Source organism: Manduca sexta, chromosome 10 (genome assembly GCF_014839805.1).
Source record: "Manduca sexta isolate Smith_Timp_Sample1 chromosome 10, JHU_Msex_v1.0, whole genome shotgun sequence".
NCBI classification, from domain to species: Eukaryota; Metazoa; Arthropoda; class Insecta; order Lepidoptera; family Sphingidae; genus Manduca; species Manduca sexta.
Window position 1 is genome coordinate 6,125,079 of NC_051124.1, and position 16,272 is coordinate 6,141,350.

A 16,272-nucleotide genomic window follows, 5' to 3' on the forward strand; every position below is an offset into this window, starting at 1 on the left:
AAGTCCCTCCAATTTGGCTCCAGCATAATTCTGATGCGCATGGCTCGCCAGCTATGAATGAATTGTGTGGATTTTATTCTCTTTACGGATATTAATTAAGGTTTTTCATAAATATTTTCATCTGAAATTATTTGGTGTGCCATTTTAGTTGTGTTGGTACATGTTATTTAATTGAGTTATTAAGGTATTTTGAAAATGTTGGTGAGTCTACCTATTTAACTTAGTTTTCATAAATAAAAACACTGATAGTTTCAAATTCTATTTTCTAAAAAATTCATTATACTTTTAACATTCCACATTAATATTTTTCACCTTATTGATTGTAAAACATATTTGTAGTGTATTTGAACTGTTGTTGTTTATTTAGTATTGTTGAAATCAAATTGTGCCGTTTCACATAAGGGACATAAACATCACGGCACGGGACGGATCCGCCGGCGGAAAATAGCTTTCTTGATGAAATATGATTACGTGCCACATTTTTATTTCTTATTCTTATTTCCAAGAAAACTTTATTGCCTTATTGGAAGAGGCTGGATTATGTTAACGAAACGGAACACGTTTCTTGTGTACTTGAGACATAGATAATAAAATAAAGTAGAAGTAAATTTCAATAAAGAAGCAACATATGTTTATATGGTAAGGACGATGTGGGTCATTAAATTGGTATTTAAGTAATATGTTGTAATATATTGTTCTATCGTGTCAATTCAGACCATTTGCGTAAGATTTCAAAGGAAAACAAAAATCATTCCCAACACGTGCGATACAAATTACAATCGAAGTGATCTGCCGGCTCGTTAAATAGACGCCTGTCGATTGTCCAGCCCTTTCGTATCAAAACAAAACTGGCACACACAAAACTTAACCTTATTTAAAATAGCGCAACATCTATATTCCTATACCAAGTTTAACAAAACAAGGAATGATCACCATGAACCGAATCCACCGAGCCTCTTCGGTCTCCTGGGCCTATACTTCCAATATATTTAGGCGGGTTAGCTGGCAAGTCTTCAAGATTACTGTCAGCAAATAGGACGTCCGACGTGATCTGAAACTGAGATGACCAATAAGGCGATCTAGTGCAAGCGACGCTCATTTTCACTTCTCGAGGGTGTACTGTGCCGTCCTTTACTTATTACAGCATTGTATTTCTTTGTGCATTTGCTTAAGCGACATTACGTACGAAATTGTCTTTGGGTCAACAAATATACGCTACGTTCCTTTCTTTATTTTTAACGTTTCTGTATTTTTATGCAGCGGGGACTGAATTTGTAATGTATTTAACAGCATTTAATTCATATTTCTTGATAATATCATGAAACTAGTTTAATTAATACATATTACATATGAAAGAGTTAGGTATTCGAGTATCTCATTACATAACTGCATCATAAAAAAATCTTTAAACGACTATCAAAAACACAAGATTTAGTTAAAAATCACGTTAAAGTAAATATTATTTTGACTAATTATTATAATTCATATTTCACATAAACTGAAAGAAAATATTATGGGACTTCATACAACAACCCGATGTAATACCCGACACAAACGCAGAATGTTCTCGCACATCGGGTATAAAGATGAAGCGGCACGAACGACACAAGCTTAATATTCTCGTAAACATGAACTGAGTGCGGCACACGTAGATGCTCAGAATAATGCAGTCTTAAGCCCGCACGTGCTGTGCAGTCGACGCGTTAAAACATGCTCAATTCACCTCAAAATTGTCAGACGTTAAATATTCCTTTATATGAACAGGGATACTGAGATAGTGCCTTATGAAAGGAGATTAGAGTGCTCGAAATAACGATGTCAGGTGTTGAAGTAATATGGATCGTGTATTGTGTTCAGTGGATCATGAAACGGTAAGAGCATTTTTAAATTAACATTTAATATTTTTATTTTGCCTTGTAAAATGCTGTGTTCTTACCAAAATTTTTCATTTCGATATCTCTTCATGTAAGCAAACGACGTAAACGAGGGCTCATAAAATAAAAAGAAATTGTGTTCTTATCCTTTTATTCTCTCATTTCTCCGATTAACGGTTAAATGTTAACATAATTATAGATTAGTGGAGACATAAACTGTAAGTAACAATAAACGTAAAAAAGCGTGTTAATAAATCCACCCGAACAGAGATAATTACGAGTTTACGATACTCATTGATAAGTTACGAGGTTTGGAGGAAAACAAAGTAACAACTAGAGAATAAAATAGGTCTATCTTATAATACGCTTCACAAAAACTTTTCTAAAAGCCATTAGAAGTATAAGTTACTATAAATTTAAAGCATAATCAACCCATGTTTACGATTCGAGTCGAATTTCTTACTTTTATTAGAACTTAATACCTATTTTAGCATAGTACTTAATAACTATTAACTAGACAAATATATTATAAGGTCTAAACCGTTTTACCGACCAGACGCTAACGACAATCAACAAATTTGAACTTCACTAAACTTAGAGTGGTGTATAAAAAGCCGAAGTATATCGATGGTGCTGCTCATTAGACTGTGCTGTGGCATGGTTTAGCGGTGGTACATAATTGAAAGCCGTGGTTTGGCCCAATAACAAGGGGGCGGCGGGCGTTCGACGCTTAACGTTTATAAATTAGGGAATTATATTAATTGCGGATAATGCCGACATTGCGATAGCTCATGGTAACGAGCGCCGCGTTGGCTGCGGTGCCTGCTACCTGTGCACACCATCCATTTATAGAATTATCTAAATTACTGAAATTATTGTTGTCACGTGCGTTTTAGTTTTAATTTTCTTTTAAATGGTGAAGAGGAAGGCTTTATTCAATACGTATTTTATATTTTTTAGAAATAAACGCACACTATACACTGTATATTATTTCACATAGTCAGTCACGTCGCGCATATTATACGTCCGACCTTCAATTTAAGTCTTATAATATGTCGCTGCAGTATTTCGATTATTAAATTAAAATTTGCCAAGTTCCTATACAAATATTGGAAATTAATAACTTTACAGAGTTGTTCCATAGACATAACTTGTAGGTTATCAATATCTTATTGTTTATAAACGTTAGAACTTAGATACGTTACTTAGAAGCTGGATCTGGATCATATATTATATTGGTTGTGTTTTTACATCTAATAGTTTGGAATATTAGAATGCTTCTTACCAACACTTTATATTTATACATAGTTTGTAATATCCCGGCACAAATCACGCTCCTAATTATCCTAGTCCAGGATTCAAACTCCGCTCTCACGTTTCAAAGCCGACTTTCCGTCCGCTGCGCCAAGGCGCCTATTTTACAATAGGCTTAAAAGTACGTTGAAATTTATTCGTCGCTTTTGCGTTTGTTACTAATTAAATGTTCACTTTGTTTTCAGTGTTGCTGTGTAAGCACAATCAATTTGCGTGACGATTACGGGGATGAAATTAACGCGAGATAACACCCTCCCACCTGGGGAAGGATTACGAGCTTCAGATAACTGAATGTATTACCTCAATTACGAGCCAGAAAAGAACGGATATTTAAGGGAAAATACTCCAATTCGTGGTGCAATCTAAACGAGTCTCTGTCGAAACTCCGGGGGAACGTCTTACAGTGTTTATCAGCACTTCGGTCTGGCGGCCTTTGTTTGTTGCCAGCCCTAATACACCGCTTAACATATTTTAATCTTTCCACGCCTTTGTTCGGCGGAAAGTCACTGAGAAATTAGCTGTCTTCAACAACGTTATCGGAGTTATGAACATATTTCAGTCTCAGAAGTGAGAGGCAAAAATATTTAAATTGAAACATGTTTACGCTTTGTTTGCGTGAATCTTGATTAAATTTTATATGTTCAATATTTACCGTCGTCGCCCAGTGATATTCCGCAGTCAATAACGTAACAACACCCAGTCACACAATTCGCTTTATCACTTGCAAGAAATTTCACCAACTCAGCAACATTTTCAACTTGGGTTATTTTTTTCAACGGAGCGTTCATTTCGACAGCTGCAAGCATTTGAGTGATGCCTTCTTCCGTTAATCCACTTCTTTTGAACATATCGGTTTTTACAGGGCCCGGATTGACAGCGTTCACTCTGACTCCTGTTGACCCCAGTTTTAGAGCCAGACATTTTGTTGCCATATCAATTGCCGCTTTCGACATGCAATAAGCCGTCATTATGGGTAGCGGCTTCATCGAGAGAATGCTCGAGATATTTATAATATTCCCTTTTGTTTTTATTAGGTAGGGAATAACTTCGTTCGTGAGATGGTACGTACCGCGCGCATTGGTTGCCATTATGTGATCGTAGGCATCCATTTCCTTTTGTATTCCCTCTATTGATGAAACTCCGGCGTTATTAATCAAAACGTCGATCTGTCCGTACCTGTTTATGGTTTCACTAACGATTCTTTGTACATCTTCATCCATAGTTATGTCGGCTACAATTATTAACGGCTTCAGACCACTCAGTTCTTCACATTTATTAGCGGTGTTGGTTAAGTTTTCCTCATTCCGTCCGATTAATGAGAGTAAAGCAGATGACTTCGCGAATTTTAAACTGCAAGCGGCGCCTATGCCGGAGCTAGCACCGGTAATTAAAACAACTTTGTCGTGGAAACACATTCTGTACAGGAGCTGAATGGCGACTGAGTGTCCAGCACGGCGGAATGGAATAACAGGCTCATTATACATCGGTCGGTAATGTAACGCTTCCGTATTTGCCGGTACGTAACCACAAAGTGAAACTGCCAGTATCTGATGACAGCACACGCGTATGTCCACACTTCTTTTAGAACTCTTTGTCATTTATGTATTATGTATTTTATTAAAATATATGATGGATGGTGCAAATTGAGTATTTTATTTCTTCTTAGTTTTAAATGTGGACAGTTACTCAATAGAATGTTACGTGACAGCCTATGTTAATTATTGTCTTCTTCATCAGACTATTAATTTGGTAGTTTATACCACAAATGTATATTATTGCAGGACAACAATATGATTTTAAATGTAAATAAAACACATTCACATAATTTTATACAATTTATTTGAGTCATTTCGACATACGAAAGACAACATTCAAATTAGAAGCGCGTTATTTACAATAGTCTTACATTAAATTGAAACTTACATTAAAAGCTCCCTAATTGTCTTTGGCACTTTAATTACGACTAATACTTGAACTACGTTTAAGTAAACAGACTAGTTTGTTCTACAGAGATCTAAATGGATGTGCATGTACTTTTGTTTGTCACGAGCTGTGTAAATATTTTTAATTGAACCACTTTGCTAATGGGAATTGCAGGGGAAGCATTAAACTACATGTATTTGCCTCAGCTTTACTTCACAACCGTGTATCATTTTATTTAACATCCATTTACATATTTGTTTTTATTTCGTACTGGCTTTCCCGCGGCTTTGCTCGCGTAAACCCATTCTCGGAATAAGAGTCCTAATGTACCCTTTCGGGTTAAATAGATTGTGTTAATAAAGGACTCTGTGTACCAAATTTTCCATCCTTATAACCTTTCACGTGTATAATAGTAAAAATTAGAAATTATTCTTTTAAACATAATTAAATAATTCAAAAAGTTTGTGATCAGGACAGACCCTGAGCTCTAAGATACAGGGATCGTGATACTAATACTTGAAGAGAGAAACGGTTTACTCCCAAGAGGGATTTGTATCGGGTGTACCATTTGCATATTTATGTTTAGTCAACAACATTAGTATGGATGTGATGAAACATTTCCATTACTGGATAAAGTTATCCGTATTATAATTAAAGTGGGTTGCTTATTACAATATCTATGAATTTGTTATTAATATTCATTTACAGAAATTGGAACATGATTATTTAATTATATTATGTATTTTAATTGAGTTAATTAAGACAATTTGTAATCTTGATATTATGTTATAAAGATTTTTTTACGAAAAAATAGAAATCACCTGCAAGAGAAGATTACAATGAAAATATTTCCTGTACATCAGTAACTATTAGAAACATTTTGTTTTATGTTTAATCTATCAGAGAATTAATTGTTAATAGACATCAATTGCATTGGAATGTGGATGCATAGAACATACAGCGGAGAATTCTCCAGGAAATTTCTCATTAAGATCATTCAGCGATATTTGCTTACAATTCCTATGAAGGCCTACTCCAATTTATACTGTGAATTATATACAACATCCACGAAATACAGAATTAATACCAAGACAATAGTCAAATGAATACTAAATACATTGCAATTATCACTGCAACAACGTGCAAACTATTTAATACGTAGTACATCCTTTAGAGTCTATTTCGGATAATGTTTATCGTATAATGCAGTAGTGTAAGCAATCTCGACAAATTATTGTCGATACGTGATTCGTAGGGCCACGGTTGCAATAGACTGTTATTGTTCAGGAACAATAACAGTTAGTATGCCAGGGCATTCGAAATATTTACTGTTCTCTACACCCTTCCACAGTAAACCTGACAATACAAATAAGATAAATATAATTTATATAAAATGAGTTTAGTTCATTTGAAATGTGATATAAAAGTAGCAATAAGTGGCAGCCATTTTAGGATACGTCATATTTTAATTAAGAAATCATTAGGGTCTATTTTAAACAACAAATAATGTCGGTAGACACCCGGATTAACGTCACCTAAACTTACTAGGGTTAAAATTACTAAATCCTAATTTATCATTCAGGTTAAGTCTAAGTACTAAATGCCTTATTCTTCTTGAAGCGGTCGAATTCAAAAACATCTACTAGTCTTTACCAATTGCAGAAAAGTTTCGATCCTAAACTGAGGCGTTCCTACGAATTTTATATCATATAATAAAAAATATAGGTTAGCCACAGGAAAATGCACAATGAAATATTCTAATGAATGAAAATACTATGCACGTGTAAAAAAATTACTAAATATACGTGATACGTGAGCAAAAATCGTTACATACACTACTGCTTACTAGAAAAAATTGCCAAATAGGAGCCATAAAATACATAGTAATTTTGTACAAAAATGATGTGTGTAAACACTGGAGGGAGTGCGATATTGGACGTTTGCATTCATCAACCCTTTTACATCAAACAACTTAATGCATAGATTTCACTTACGTCTAATACAATTAGTTGTCTCTAGAAAGATTTCCGTCTAGATAATTAGTTACGATCTATTGTACCGCATTCGATAAAGTTTTTATCATTCGTATAATATGAAAATTTAAAAAAATTGCTTAGGATATCGAATGGTGATATTCATGGTAAGTGGTATTAAATATTTAATTGTACATGGACAAAACAAAATATGTCCACATTGCTCGAATACATTACAAAACGAGAGGTTCAGATCGATATATGTACGAAGCGGTCCAATATATTATTATTTTGTTCACCGAAGCGCGAAGGAGCCACACTACATCTCGCTCACAGCCATTTTAAAATGAATTTCAATTCACTTATCAATATTTTTTCGATGAACAGAAAAATCCAAAATACTACGATTACCTACATTGAAGTAATACACCAGACGGCTTTCTTTACTATAATGATGAAACATAAGGCAGGTACGCATGACTCCGGACTTATTATTATATTATAAAAAGTATTAATGCCTTACTCGGTCCCTACTGCACATTAAAAACGAATATAATTCTACGTTACATATTAAATACAAGAATGTTATAAAAATAAATTATTAATTATTTCTACATCTACTACTACGAAGCGACTGTACATAATATCGTAATTAATAATATAAGGGGATAAGTTATGTACATTAACTAGTTTTCCTACATTTCTACAACAAAAAATCTATGATTATAATAAAACGATGTATTAAATATGATTACTAATATAATAATCAAATAAATGCTTAAAATGAGATCGTCATATCGCTTGGCAATATAATCCTAAGAAAAAGAATGACTTAGAAAATGACTAGAAAATAATAGTTGAGATCATTACTAATGACTAACTCAATTAAGAAATCTAGTTTGACTATTAAATTGTGTTTCAGGCTCGAAGTTATCAGCATAAACTAATAGGCGAAGTTTTGTGCGATAAAATAATATTTACTGCAATTTCGTTTCGATTAAAAATGGAAAATATTATAGTCCTTGGCGGTAAGGCCTAAGGCCTTAAGTCATGTATTTCAAGTAAACGACACTATTTTACGTGAGATTTTGAAGATGAAAAAAATATTTTTAAATTCATGGGAGCAATCTCGTTTGCTCTATATGCAGGCGTGTTAGCCAAATCTCTACAGTAACTTCCATAGCCCTGACATATTTCAGAGCCTCTTCACTATCCTGAGTTTAACATCAATTTCTATAACACAACCATTTTTCAAACAACACTTATTTAAGATGTCTTGAGATGGTGAGCGTCGTGGTCGCACCGGCGCAGGACGGCGAAGTGCGTCACTTGGAAGGTGTTGGTGGTGCGACTGCCTCGCTCCAGGGTCCCAGTCATCGTGTACCCCATGTTGAAATCAGCTTGTGTTACATTTGTTGTCAGGTACAGCTGTAGACAAAATGGACGTGTATTTATTTGATACCAACATGAAAGGTCGGCTCTGCCAAAAGTTAAAATGGATTAAATTAAGTTTTATACGAAGTATGGGTATTTTATTCGCTGTCTTTGTTGGTTATATTTTATCAAAATTAAACATGTGAAATTCGGAACATGTAAAATTCGAAAACAGTGGGTATTTTTAAAACATATATTATGCTTCACTGAAGTTCGTTGGTAGTGCAACTATTGCAACAAACGTATATTCTATAGTATTAGTACTGTATTAGTAGTTTTTATAAATAATAAATATGTTTAGTTAACCTTAAAATCAGCGTCGGTGCCGAGATGTTTGAATGTGCCGACGATGTAGACAGCGTTCACACCGCTCACGACCATTTGTGCGTGGGTGCTGTGTCTGCAACAAGTAAATGTGTTTAATATACTCAATTATGTAAGAGGTTATTTCCTGACTTATCGAACTAGTACACAACAGAGTACCTAGTACAGTCAGATTATACGTCTTGTTGTACGAAAAACACTTAAATTGTATTCTGTATCACACAGTCTTAACTCCCATCGAAAGAATCGCAGAATAGTAAAGTATTATGCTAATTAACAATTGTGAAAATCGCACATCATTTAGAGATTTTTGGTACTACTATACTGTAAATCATAAAGATCGTGGAGTTGTGGACGAAAAACCATTGTTCTTCAAGAAACACAAACACTAAACTATTTTTATTTGACTAGTAAGACTAGTAGTGACTTAAAGAGGTAGTTACTATAAGCTTAGGAACGTGTTCTGTTTCACGTGCTACAATGTCTTGGAAAATATAATTTTCGTTTATATTTTTCAGGAGGAGATAAGGCGGCGGGGTCGTTTGTCAAGCCAGCAAGAATTAGCGAGCAAGGAAGCTTACCTGAGACCGCAGCCGCCTGTAATACGCCGGCGACAGGGCCTGATTTATATATGGCACATGGTTTCATAATAACTAATAGTTTCAACCAAAAACAGGTCGTTACTCATGTTTCGGGACTTGTTCTAAAACAACAATGTTTTTACTCTCCGAATTACGTAGGTAGTTTAAAAAGTATTTTAGGATTCGTTTTATGTTAAACGTATTTTGCTTCAAAACAGTTTGATTTTGTTTGCGTTAACATGTCTTGTGTGAATGTTTCGTTAATACTCACTGCGAACGTCACAGTTACTCCTAGTCTAATGGATATTACGTATATTTGGGTCTTGCATCATACAATGTAACGAATTGGTAGTTAGTTGAAAATTATGGCGTTGAAAATTTTATTGTACGATATATTGCAGACGTTGTGGTAAGTGGTACGTAGGTATTAAATTTACGTTTGTATCTTTATGACTGTTATTTATGCTTCATATATCAGACGGAAACTGTATGCCGTTTGGCAAAACAGGCCTATGCTTTTACCTCCGAATGTGAAACTAAAAACTATTCCACGCTCACACCCGTTGGTCCGTATTATAACTTGTGTAAATGGTATCACAATATGTAACTTGTCGAATGACGATAAAAATAAAGCATGTGGAATATAAATAACAAGTCGAAAGTAATAATAAAAATTAATAATTTTGCATAATGCACAATCACACAGCACACAAAAGTTGAGAGGGAGTTATTGTGTCTTGATGAGTTTGAGAATTCGCAGTAAGAACTCCGATCACGTATTCCAGTTAGTAGGGCGCGAATCCAACACGTACCTAACAGAGCCCTAACGGCCTTGTAATGGCGCCCAGCGGGTAATAGCGTCCAGCGTCTTATGTCCGCCATGACGTCTCGGTCAAATTAAAAATCTTTATGATTCCCGCACCAGTTTTCCACCCCATTATACAGTCCAGGAAACTCAGTTCTCGCAAATTGGTAATAGTTTACTGGGTAATTACGGGTTAGCGGAATGGAATGGTTTTATAGGTCTGAGGTAAGTTAACCGCACCACATTTAGATTTTTACTGTGTTACCAGCTTTTTATAGTATCTGAAAATGCTTTATTTAATAACTTAGCATAACTTTTTAAAGATAGTGTAAAACCTAATATTTGGAGAGAATTGCAAAAATGACCATAATAGTATTTTTATGCTGACGTATACTTATTTTAAGATTCAAGTCTTGTGTCGTTGGTATCAGGAATTACAAAAATATTTCGCCTTCATTGCAGCCAGACACGAAACAAATATTTGTCTCACTTTGGGGATTGAAGCTACAGTCCTTTATTTACAATGGAACTGTTAGATGATTTTGTAGAAAACGCGGTGGTAACTTTGATAGTTCATTTGTAGAAAGTTCGAGATGTTTTTAGCATTTTCTACACATTTCGTTCGGACATGAGACCGGTAGTAAACGATCGTAGCAGACTTTGCTCGTACGCGATGAGGAAGAGAATTCTGAAAGGTCTTGCAAAGTAAAACATGTGTGCAAGATATATCCGTATTTTAGCAATAAGCTGTTAGAAACTTGTGTGAAATGGGTGTTTCGAAACATTGCTCCAAGCAATGAGTATTTCCGAAGTTTAAATATGAAAAGATCCTCAAAGAACCTGCTTAAAAATTAAATTACACAAACTTAAGAAAATGGCGAAATTAAAAACTTTTTTACATAAAAACTTTGATCTCCAGCAACAATAAATCGAATTTAGTTCGTATATGATATGAGACAGGATAATTAAGCTCTTATGTGTTTTGTCTTAATTTAAGGTGATAAATAAAGGCCACTAATAACATTTAGGGAACCCTCAAGTACAGCGAATGAAAACTAGTATTAAAATGGTGTGATAGTGCTTGAATTTGAATTGTTCATTAGAAGTCTGACTTGGTCTAGCAGCGTTCGTACAAAACAAACTTAGTTTTCATACTTTAAAGTTTTCACTTTATTCTAGTTTTCTGAAGGAACACTTTCATAGTTTTATTCAAACATTTAATTATTTCGCATATAAAGATTTATTGCTCAACTTAGTGCTGAGTAAAATAAATTCTTAGGTAATACGTTTTTATACATTTTTTGTGTAATTAAATGAAATCTCGTGAATATAATACGACAGATAGAAATGCATAATTTTAAACATTATCAGTACTATTATGTTATTATGTACATAGTTTAAGTAAGGTTATATATTACGGTAATTTGATCAATATATTTCAAATAACTATCACTAAAACTAAATTAACATTCCCACCTAGGGTATTTTGGTAATATCCTTCAAAATAGAAGATATAAAACATTAATCCACGAGACTAGCAGTCTCCGTGTAGATCTGCGGATGGTATCATGATATACGAATCGTTTAGGCAAAGTAGTGCGGACGGCAATGATCGTTAATGTAAACGGTCCTCACTTAGCCACGCGCTGCGCCTCTCTGTGTCGAAATACCCGCGTTTTTCCCTCGCGTACAACCGTTCTGCGGTAATCTTACGCTCGTTAGATGTTTAACTTGAGCTAAAATGTGTTAATTGTTATTATAAAATCCCTTTAGTTATTTAAAAAATTAAATATCCATGTTTTGGTAACTATGGACACAATTCTGTTCTATCATTTAAATATTACTTAAATGGTTTTTATGCGTATCATAGTTGAAAGCCAACGGTGGAGCACATTGGTACTAGATGTTAAATCATAAAGTATAATCATATTCTACATCTAACTGCCTCGGTGGCGTACATTTATTGCGCTCACGGTACGGCTGGGTTAGGCAGTCTCGGATTCCAATCCCGGGTTGAACAAAGTGAATTTGGGGGTTTTTCTCTCAATATTTGCGCGAAGTTAGGAATATGAGCTGATATGGCTATACCCTCGCCAGTCGTCTCCTATGATATGATGAGACGTTACTCGCAGGCGAAAAGTGGGTGCCCTATTTGCACCTCTGTCTATCCCTTCGGGAACGGAGGGGTGATTTGTGCCTAATCTTACACATACGTTTTCAGGAATTTACAACTAAAATTCTTGAAGGCAATAATGTTTATGAGCAAACACGGCGCTCACCCCTTGGTATAGCAAACATGGCACTTATCACAATGCGACCTGTTCTTCACATATCTGTCTATATAAAAAGGCGCTTCCCACCACTCGCGATGTTTATTTAAGGCACGTCGACGCCACTTCTCAGTGCTTGCGTGATCGCGCGATAATTGCGCCCCGGACGCCTCCCGCCGTTTGTCATACCGTGTCGGCAACGCTGGCGTGCCAGATTCCGCACGATAGTGTGGAAGGTTAGGCAAAAGGAATTTGTTAATAATATAGCTGTTGGTTTTCGTTTCAGTCTTTTGAATCTTAAATCTAGAAGAGTTGTACATTATACAACAAAATTACAGCGTCTGCGCCTTTGAGCAAGTATTGCGCCGCTTTGCACCGCGTCGCTTCCAGTGGTGTGAGCTCACCTTTACGTACTCACCTGAGTCGGCGTGCAAAGCGGTTAATTGCGAAAATCGTGCTTAATGACCAACTTAACGTGATAGAGTGTTTCCTATTCACAACCGTGAGGCCATTTAGTACAAAGTTTTAATTTCACTGTCCTTTAGACACCTTAATTTCCTTTGTAGCGTTAATTCGGATATTAATTTTAAGAATTATTGTTATTATATAAATATATTTTCAGCTAGGGGTTGCAGCGAATTTAAACATTATTTTGATAATACAGTAATTATCATTTATGAAATACCAATACATGTTTAGCATTACAATAATAAAGGAAACACTGCTCAATTTATGTAGTATTTTTCCAGAATATTTACCTCCTGGTACCCGCCACTTCGACCACCTTGCATCTGGAGCGCCGCCACCAGCACGGCTGCAATGTCCAGTAGGAAGACGACGCGCTTCGCGCCCAGCCTTCTTCCGGGAACATCAGCACCTGCACAAAATTACCACTCGTTTAAATTGATTCTACCAACAATGGAAAACTTACGAAGGTTCCAATCCGAGATCAATTTGCGCCGATGTTATCTCTACAATCATTGCGCAATTTACAAAGTAATATTTTACGTAACCGCTACTTCCAATACAACCGAAATAGAAACGAGGGCTTCACGAAACGTTGAGTACGAATTAACTAAATTAGAAAACTTTACAAGCCTTTCGACGGCGGGTTGAAAAATAGCTTTTTGACTAAAACTAATATTGCGGGCCAGAAACAAAACAAAGCAGAGTTGTAACGAAGTTGTTTCAGACGCTAGAGTTTACAACCGCGGGCGACGGGCGCCTGTAACCGGGCTGGCGCTCGTTTACGTTTACAGCCGGAGCACTTCCGCAGGGAACATCATCGATAACGTAAACGCGAGCGCGTATTGCCAGCGAGACTCGTTCGCTCGATTGGCTCCTGGCATTCCGTCCTCATTTTCTTCACCGCGTCTCGGGCAATATTTTTTTTTGTAAAGTGTTTTCCTGCTTTCGACAATATTGCGTCAGTTTCAAAGAAGCGGAGCTGACGGGGATGAAATCGCTTTCACATTGAGTGAGCACACTAATGATTGAGTTCCGTGCAGGAGGCTGGAGAAGGCGGCCGTCCTGTCGCACCGCGCCGCTGTCGCGCGGGGGACTCACCACGTCCGCTGCCACTGCCCACCCTTTGACAGCTCTACCATCCAATTTAATGATTTAAAAGCCTTTTATTGTTGTTGTTAACTTTTCATATTCATTTATTTTTATAGAACATATTTTTTTAGTATTCATACAGCTAGAACTGGACGGCTTATGACAGTAATATTCCCGTTGGAATAGTCGAAAATCGCTAAGTCATGTATTTCTCCCCCGGTGTGCCGACTGAGCACTACCCGTAACTATTATTCTGAGTTTTGGTTAGGTACCTCTCTGTTTTAACTCTGGATAATGATATTACCAATCGTAGCTTTGAATTCTAACTTGAAGCTGTTGATAAAGGCCAATATTCGAAGAAGTTCTAACGACGATTCCGAATAGATATTGCAACAGCGACACTGGTTTATTTAATTTAATCTCTTATTTCTTCAGACATTAGAAATTACAAAATAATAGAACGCTTAACGTTTAACAATTAATTACGGAATGGGATACACAATTTATGTTCCGCCTGACAAAACCACTTCAATATCTACCGTTAATATTCAAGCGCCCTTGCGTTGTGGTTTATCGACACCTTTTTTGCATGAAGCAATCAATTCGCGTGGTAGTCTAGGGTTGTCCAATTATGAACCGCACTCAGAACGATCTATTAATTACGTCAAACTGTGCTCCATTCAATCAGTGATGTTTCAAAATTAATAACAAGGCAGTCAGTAGTCACTTGATTAAGCTGGCTTTTCACATTAACTACAGTCATTTGAAAAATTCTCGTTATTCGAAACATAATTGACCACGGTACAATTCTGTTTAATAATAAAATAATACTTTCTGGAATGTTTGTTGAAAATTTGCTGCGTTTGTTTGAGAGCTAGCTATTTTAGTGCTAAGTTTGCTGCAATAAGATTTGGAACAGGCGAAATTTCATCAAACTCCGTCAGCTAGTTTGCGTGTCATTACCCGGCATTAATAATTCACGGTCCCCGTGCGCATTTCGTCTCAAGATTGTTTTAACGATGGTGCATTGTGCGCAGTGATATTTCAACTGTAGTTATGTTATACATACGAAACCGTCTTAAGTAGCTTCCATTTTAGGAAGCTAATAATGTACCTATTTTGAAACTTTAATTCGTTTTTTAAATATTCTAAATATATTAATAAGTGAAGAGAGTCCTTGTACCCCCTTTTTAAGCACATTGCGCGCAAAGAGAAGTGTGAAGCATAATTAAAATTCATATAGAGAGGGAGTGCAGAAAAAAATGTGCATGTGTTACAAAAATATCAAATTCGTCTGTCGAATTTCGACCACTGGACTACATTAGTTTGAATAAAAATCCGCTACTACAAAGTAAGTTCTTCTATTTTTTATTGATATTTGGAGTAGCAGAGAATATGAAATAATTATTGTGGAAAACAAATATTACTAGACGTTTGTTAGCACTACTCTACAAGTCGAGTTTGTTAAGTTATTATTTATTATTTGTGATTAATCTATTGTAGATATTAGCGTATCTAGACTATTTGTCTTATTTTTTTATTTTTAAAAATACTAGGCTTGTATAGTTTGTAGCTATTCATGCAGTAGCATAACATTGTCGTATACATAAACAATAGCTTTGAATCTACCTCGCAGCGGATCACAGAAATCTCATTCCACATTTGTATCCCGTTTAACGCAATAATGAAGGCCATTAAGTACACATTGCTACGCAAAACGATTTAAAGAATTCTCTAGAAGTCTCTACATTGCACTTTTAATATATACAACAAAACTTATTCTTCATAACTCAAGCACCAAACTAGCAATTTACAGTTAATAATTTTAAATATATCCGTAGTGTCCCGTAGATCCCATCACCATGGCCGATAGTCACGTCTCGCCACTCGACGCCACTCGACATCGCGGCGCGCTCACTGCTGCTCGTTGCTCTGCTCGTTGCATTACAGTCTGTGTGCCATGGATAAATAATAACACTAGAAGTAATTATTACGAAGGCTGACTCAATTACGGTATTGCTTAATAATAGGGCATATGACTTATATTTGTTTTTAACTTTTATGAAATATGTACGTCGTCTTAATTCTAAAACATAAGAAATCATTGAAATCTGTTGAAAAATTCACAAGTTATAAGCCATTGAAATTAGGTAGTGGGAGTGAGTGTCATAAAACAAAAAGGGACGAAATACTTGCTTGTGACGTCAGCGGGCATTA

General features: G+C 35.7%; 2 protein-coding genes across 2 annotated transcripts; both read right to left on the reverse strand.

Annotated features, from left to right (window-relative positions):
- Positions 1-2,008: 2,008 nt before the first annotated feature.
- On the reverse strand, positions 2,009-4,640 carry LOC115455873 (3-oxoacyl-[acyl-carrier-protein] reductase FabG). The gene has a single exon (XM_030184634.1). The coding sequence runs from the start codon at positions 4,601-4,603 to the stop codon at positions 3,830-3,832; it is 774 nt and encodes a 257-aa protein (XP_030040494.1). The 5' UTR covers positions 4,604-4,640; the 3' UTR covers positions 2,009-3,829.
- Positions 4,641-5,076: 436 nt separating this feature from the next.
- LOC115455825 lies at positions 5,077-13,493 on the reverse strand. Its single transcript, XM_030184568.2, has 3 exons — positions 13,257-13,493; positions 8,825-8,918; positions 5,077-8,512 (listed from the first exon to the last, which is right to left on the reverse strand). Exons 1-3 carry the CDS (start codon positions 13,367-13,369, stop codon positions 8,351-8,353), a joined length of 369 nt encoding a protein of 122 aa, XP_030040428.2. The 5' UTR covers positions 13,370-13,493; the 3' UTR covers positions 5,077-8,350.
- Positions 13,494-16,272: the final 2,779 nt, after the last annotated feature.